This window comes from Procambarus clarkii, chromosome 49 (genome assembly GCF_040958095.1).
Source record: "Procambarus clarkii isolate CNS0578487 chromosome 49, FALCON_Pclarkii_2.0, whole genome shotgun sequence".
Lineage (NCBI taxonomy): Eukaryota > Metazoa > Arthropoda > Malacostraca > Decapoda > Cambaridae > Procambarus > Procambarus clarkii.
In genome coordinates this window covers 22,905,100-22,912,461 of record NC_091198.1, presented here as the reverse complement: position 1 = coordinate 22,912,461, position 7,362 = coordinate 22,905,100, and the positions used below count along the sequence as shown (strand labels likewise).

The following is a 7,362-nucleotide window of genomic DNA, read 5'->3' as shown; positions in this document are numbered from 1 at the left end:
CCACACCTGTGACAGGGAAAAACATGCTTTTTTTAAAAAACACCGCCATCTGTTGGATGTAAGAGCAACACTCGCTGTAATCTACCAAAGTTCTTCATTGATTGCTTTGAAATTTTGATACAACGTTCCATTCGAATACACTCGTGTTTTTATATACCAACTATACAGATGCCACACCTGTGACAGGTAAAAACATGCTTTTTTTTTAAAGGACAAATGGTAGGGAGGACGAGGGGCTGGGGGAGTAGGTGACGGTGGGGTAGGAGGAGGGGACGGAAGAGTGGGGAATAGTTAGGAGGACGAGCAGATGCTGGAGTGGGGGATGCTGGTGAAGACAAGGGATGGGGGAGGGGAGGAATAGTGGGGAGGACGAGGGGCTCGGGAAGTGGGGAATTGTTGGGAGGAAGACGGGACGGGTGAGTGAGGAATGCTTGTGAGGAAGACGGAACAGGTGAGTGATGAATGCTTGGGAGGATGATGGGACGGGGCAGGGGGGAATGGTGGGGAGAACTGGAAGACAGGGGAAGGTTCCTGTGGCTCAGCAACGCACATGCGTTGCTGAGCCACAGCAACGCGTGGCCGGGTACAGCTTGTACTGAATGATTATTACAACGCTACACCCAGGTTAGTCAATACTCATACACTGCAGACTGGACTTGGGTCAACAAGATCACATCAGGCTCCCACATATATGTCAGCTGCACTTCGTTACTGCCACAGACGAGAGCTGGAGGACTTGCCAGTACCACTCCTACCACCAGACTAACTCCAGCCAGCCATAGCTTCAAACATTTCACCCCGCCTCTCATGGAAGGTATAATTCGATTAGCCGTCGGTCACCTTGTTCCTAGAAGCCTGAGGTCACCTTTTATCCTCTTGGCTGTAATCATTAGCTGGGCAAGTAGCTGCGGTCTTAATCCCTTGACCTTACCTCGATGTGTGACCAGTCGTCTGTACACTTAACATGTACTTCCACTCATCATTTGTTAAGTGTTGCAGTAATGATTCTCTAGCTAATATTTCCATCTAATATGTGGATTACAACATATGCTGTAAGTTGCAGCATAACAACAAGCCAAACACGCCATCTGTTGAGCGAGATAGATAGCAACATAGATACAAACTCTTTTTTTGGGGGGGGAAACACAAATACAACAAAACAGAAAAACATCAACAGCATCATTCACATGTAGAAAGCAGAAACACACCGACAAACTGTAGAACAGGAAAACACAAAAACAAGTCATACAATACACAAAACGGAATCATAAACATAGGTAACAATGAAATACAGTCAGAAAAGAAAAAAACACTAGAGCATTATAACCCAACAATAACCAGGTAAGAAAAACATGAAAAAAAATAACTCGTATCACACAGCTTATCAAAACAAGTAAATAAATAAATAAAGCAACACAAAGCAAGAACCACATACACAGTTAATTATCATCATATTTATCTGGATAGAAACGACGCGGGCACTTCTTCCTGTAGGCATCCCACTGAGCCCACGACTCCACAGACGCGTTAACGTGACTACGTGATCCTCGCGGACGATGCATGAAGTCAGGAACTTTCAACTCGGCGCCCTCCACCACGGGGGCGGAAGTCACGGGAAGAGGCCGCACAGAGCTCTTCGGTACAGACGGTGGAACCCCACAGGACTGAAGCACAGGAGTCGGCCAGACACAGGCTGGTAACATAGCAGGCAGAGTCTCAAGGAACACAATCACAGTGGGCGATGGTGCAGGAACCGACACCAAAGGGGGCGGAGTAACAAAGGACGGCTGAGCAGAGGGCAGCCACGCAGCGGTCGGCATCACCGAGGGCAGATGCGCGGAAGGCACAGATATAGACGCCAGAGGCACGAGGGTCGCCGGAACAGAAGCATTCTTAAGAACCAGCACCAAGTCCCCTCCCTCTCCGGCAATCTCGGCCGGTGGCACAACCTCCCAACTCGGGGAACCAGCAACCGGTGACGCGGAGGCAGCGGGAGAAGACACCGGACCAGGGCCAGGCGACAATCCCACCACAAGACCTATCACCGATGCAACACGGCCCACAGGAGCCGCAGGCACTCCAACAGCGTCGCACACATCACCATCCACAGAAGACGAATTTCCAGAGTCCTCAAAATCCATGACGTCGGCCCAGGCCTCATCACGAGGCGGAGACAGACTCAAAGCTCGCCGCGAACGCTTGGACACAGGTCGCAGATCGTCGGAACTATCACCCCCGCTAGGAAGCACCGTAGCAGAACCGCCGGTTGGTCGCGCAACTCCCCGCAGCGCACGATCACTCAACATCGCAGCCTCAACAACCCGGGGAAGAGGACCACACACCGCAGGAGACATCACAGTGTGCACGTCGACACAGGCCGAAGACACAGCTGCCGGAGACAGTACAGGCCGAGGCGCGGCCTCGATGTCCGGAGTCACGAGACCACACACCACAGGAGACACAACTGGAGACTCGACAGGAGACGAGGCAGGCAGGGGAGGCTGAGGTGCGGGAGCCGGGGATGCACTAACTTCCACTCCGACACCCACAGCCACATCGAGGCCGGCATCAGAGACCGACAACAGGGCACCAGACGACTGGGAAGTATCACTCATCACAGCAGCATCTTCCGACAGGTCCGGGACCGCCAACGGTGGAAAGTCCACCTCCCTGAAGAGGTTCACAGGCCCGACCCGGCTCACATCACATCCCGCAGCCTGATGGCCAGAGAGTCCGCACCGGAAACAAGTCTGGGGCTGATCCCCATAGAGCACGCATACCATGAAGCCCAGAAGCTGGAGGGACGAAGGGATGGAGTCCTTCAAGTGCAGCACCACAGTGCGGGTCCCATTCGGGATACCCTTCCACCGCCCGGAGGAGACTGCATTCATCCGAACACTCAAGACCAACCCATACCGGGTAAGGTGATGCTGGAGAAGAGAATCAGGGAACTCAAAGGGAGCACCATGAACTGCCACATAGGTAATCTCACTGCACCTGTCCGACACTATCACCGAACCACCACCCTCAGGCAGAGTAAACGTCCTCCCGTCATAGCGGTCCACAAAGTCACGATACAGACCCGTAGAGCAGAATTTCATAACAATTCGATGCCCGGATACAAGTTGAACGCCGCACACAGATGCCACATCCACCCGCAACAGGTCAATCATCACCACCTCAACTGCCGGGTAAGACGCTGGTCCAGTAAATTCTAGGCCAATGGTATCCCTCCGCTTCACAGGGGGGAGGGGGCCGCCATCCCTCCAGCCGCCACGGCCCCAAGGGTCTGCTCACACACCCTCTGTTTGTTGTACTTGTGTTTACCAAATAATAATAAAAAAAAGACTTTGTGGCCCGGTAGCTTTACTGTCTCTTCATAATTTCTTTACGTTCTACTACTTAACACTTCGCGGTGTATAATGTGAAAGGAAATTGCGAACTTTCAAAGTTGTTAGATGCAGTTATCATTTTCTGATGTCAAGAAGCTACGTCAGCCTTTCTACCGAGCATCTACGTGTCTTGCATTGGTGGTGTTGTGTAATAGCGAGACTCGTGGCTTTGGTCCAATAAATGCCTAGTGCCACGAGCATTCCTGTCAAACTCATCAATTATTCATCATCTATTTTTGTTTTATTTATTGACATCAAAGCTAAAAATTCTTGTTTCCTTGAAGAAAACATTTTTCAAGTTGCACTACATCAGTTATATGCATAATATCAATTCCTATAGAAAATGTAGTAAATTTCTTAACTTTTTCTTGTACATACTAATAACTGGGCCTGTGGACTACTTAGAAAGGTAATTAACTGATATCTACTGAACTGGCATTGACAAACATCCATTGACAAACTGAAGCACTACAGGGCCTACAATTAAGCACTTTAGTTTGAATGGCCACAAGACATCAATTTTCTGATATATTTTCAGTATTTTCAACTTAAGGTGTGGTAATCGGGTCGTCAAAGGTGTGGGTGAAATGAGTGCCTCACAGGCAACATACTGAAGGGTAAAGGGCGGCTTGTGGGCCACCAGTGTCCCGATGGCCGCATGTGAGACATTGCTCGAGATATCGCCTTGACACAGCCGGCCACCTAGTCTTCAGGCATTTTACAAATTGATCAACGACTCCACGCGTTTAATGCACCGTGAATTATACTTAGCGAAGGCTTAATTTTTGCATGATTCTCAGGTGAATGAACAATTTCTTTCTGACTCTTGTTCCTAACTCGCTCAATAGATGGCGAGGTAACTGCAATATTACGTTCAGGCAACTCCGGTTATGTGTGGCAGTTGTCGGCTTAGTGTGATATCCCGACCAGTAAGTCCTTGTTGAAAGTTTACAAGCGACGTTGGTCAGTCTGCCTTCTTCTCTTGTTTGGTGAAGATCTACGTCCAGTTTTGTGTATACTTATTTATCTGAAGGTGAGTAAGATTGTGAAATGTGTGTTCAGATATGTAGTTAAAAGTTACTAAATAAATTTAATCTTTATTTTGGGTGTTGTTTGGCAGTGTACTTAACTTTAGATTATAAAAGTTTTCTAGTGTTTATATCTGCGGCTTTAATTATTACTTTAACTGCATGACTTTAGATGTATTGAACAGATGGCCGTAACCCTGATCTGGATGGTACTTGTGGGTCTCCTAGCGATAGGTATAGACTCTGAAGAGCAGTCTACTTTCACTACTCTTCACAACGAGACTGGACCCCTCGCCAACGTCTCTACTAACGCCACTACAAAACGTCAGAGGGACGTGGTGTGAGTAGATCTCCCAGCTCCGTGGCTACTGAATTGTTCAGTTTTTTATATATTTTGCAAATGTTTCAAACGTGTGTACACTAAAAATTCTTCCCTTAGGCCTCGTGTGTCCTTCAACGTAAAGAGGGCTACAGATAAACTTACCGCCGTCGCTCACGTTCATTTTCAGGTAAACGACTAGAGAATTTGAGTTTTGACAAGTCTACTGTAATAGAATTTGGTATGCTACTTGTGTTTTAGTAAATGGAAAAATAGTAATTTGAGATGTGGAATTTGTATACACGCTATAGGGCACATAAACTTGGAAACTTCGTACCACTAAAGTAAAATAAGATATGGGGTGGGGTGGGGAGAGGTTCTTTAATGAGCTTAGCTGAAAAGGCTTGACAAAACTAAAACCTACTGTATAATGCAAGGTATGTTTGTATACTTGCGCCACATGACTCTTCTAAAGTTTAAACTTGAGACGGTGTAGTGTAATTCCCTAAAATAGTAAATTAGGTGTTAACCCATTACCTACCCCCTCCCACCCACCCCCCCCACGCACGTGTTTAAGGTAAACAATCCTGAACTGCAGCTGTTGATAGACACTGTTCTTCGTTTAAAAATCTTGACTATATTGTCATATACTTCTCAAATTATTCAAAGACTAAAAAAAAAAAAAAATTTAAATATAGGTATTGAAGTTTCTAGACATTCTAGAAGAAACAATAGTTTAACATCCTTTACTACAGGAAGTGGTGACAAACACAGGAGGCGGTTGGGACAATACAACCAGCGAGTTCGTGGTTCCTGTTGCAGGACGTTATTTATTCATTTTCGGCGCTATTAGTGACCAGACCAGCAACTTTGCGTGAGTAGGAACACTCAACGTTAGGTAGTGCTGAAACGAAAAAGTGTATACATCATTAATTCAAATTTTACATTTGTTTGCAGACTGTCTTTGACCCACAATGGCGTGAATAGGGCGACTGCTTACGCGACGACCACCACCTTGGAATACGCCTCCACCTCGGTGACCCTGGACCTCTACACACTTGACAGGATATACTTACAGTTGCAGCAGGGCACCATACACGAAAGGCCGGGCGAAGAAACTTTTACAACCTTCGTGGGTTATCTTCTCGTCCCCTGGTAAAAGTCGGTCAGATGTGAGGTGCCTTCATCTTTATTAAACTAATTTGTGCATTGTGTGAATTTTAATGAGTTCGTTCCCATTGTTTATCCTGTATCGTTGGTACTCAAATATTTAGCAAAGTTTCAAATGAAACTTGGAGGGGAACTGGGCCGAGTTCATAAAGATCTTGCTTGCATAAATAGAATGCTTACAGATTAAACTACTGAAACTAATTTATCATATCTTGATGAAAGTTAACCATATGTAATGTTAACTAGTCGGCCTTTAATGTTTCCCATCGTCAAGAAAAATCGACTAAATGTCTTTACTCTAACCTACAAAGGCCCCAAAAGAGGACAGTACATCTAAATGGTGAGCGGTTTCATTTAATAGTAAAAAAAATTATGGCTTTGTATAACTTGTACGAACGGAATCCTACGTACTTTGTAAGAGGAAGAGTTGGGTCGACATTCATGATTCTTCAAAAACTACAGGAAGGGTAGTTTGTATGAACATATCCACAAGGGCCGTGACGTAGATTCGAACCTGCGTCCGGGAGCATCCCAGACACGGCCTTAATCTACTGAGCTACGACAGGGTGGTTAAAAAAAAAAAAAAAAATTATTGAAACCGAAGTTCTACTGAACTTGCTGGATCCAGTAGCCTCTTGGAGGTGCACACCAGCATTTTGCACAACTTCCCACCCCCTTTTCTTGCACCCGACTATGTCAATAGGCCATTCTCCCTCTTCAATGGCAACATTGTCAATAGGCCTGCCTCCCCTAAGGCAGTGTCTGGGATACTCCCGGATGCAGGTTCGAATCCTCGTCACGGCCCTTGTGGATTTATTTGATGAATCATGTTGGTGAGATCTGTGTGTAATGGTAACTTTTATAGTCTTTCCTCCTCGCTATTAACCCCCCCTTTTCCTTGCTTGTCCCTACATTTGAGCATGCTTACTGGGATCCAGAAGAGCCTCCCTAGTAGTTTAAAGAATAAAATGCAAGAAACTTACATTAAAACTTGGCTGTACCCAGCCACGTGTTGCTGTGGCTCGGCTATGTGTGGGAGTTTAAACCACAAACTGTCCTTCCCACAATTCCCTACATAACCTTCCCGGTTTGGTGCCATCTTTTTTTATAATTACTCGCTTCCCCCCCCCCCCCCCCCCCCCCATCCCCACTCAGCTCGTTGTTGCCGTGTGGGGGCTTAGTGGGCGGCTGCCAGAGTGTGATGCTCCTTGGGACAGTCCTCTGTCCTTCTCTAGCCTTGTGCTCCTGCTGCCGTCCTCTCCAATTCTGCTGGGCAACTTTTCCTTCTGTTTCGTTTTTCTCCCCCCTCTTCTTCTATCTGCTTGCCGTTTCCTGCCGACCTCTTGCTTGTTCTGGTTCTTCCCTTGGACTTCTTCTCTTTGACGCCCGGGTGCTTGAGGAGGCATACTCTTGCACCCGTAGAACTGTAGTACCCGACGTAGAGAGCGAGGGG

General features: G+C 46.9%; 1 protein-coding gene across 2 annotated transcripts; it reads left to right on the top strand.

Moving 5' to 3' along the window:
* Window positions 1-4,269: 4,269 nt before the first annotated feature.
* Window positions 4,270-5,949, top strand: LOC138351355 (cerebellin-3-like). Of its 2 annotated transcripts, none has more exons than XM_069303143.1 (5): window positions 4,270-4,425; window positions 4,606-4,760; window positions 4,860-4,929; window positions 5,495-5,613; window positions 5,697-5,949. In XM_069303143.1, the coding sequence occupies exons 2-5, from the start codon at window positions 4,606-4,608 to the stop codon at window positions 5,896-5,898; spliced, it is 546 nt and encodes a 181-aa protein (XP_069159244.1). In that variant the 5' UTR covers window positions 4,270-4,425; the 3' UTR covers window positions 5,899-5,949. The 2 variants fall into 2 exon arrangements, with proteins under 2 accessions (XP_069159244.1, XP_069159245.1); XM_069303144.1 differs by having other exon boundaries at window positions 4,348-4,425; window positions 4,593-4,760.
* Window positions 5,950-7,362: the final 1,413 nt, after the last annotated feature.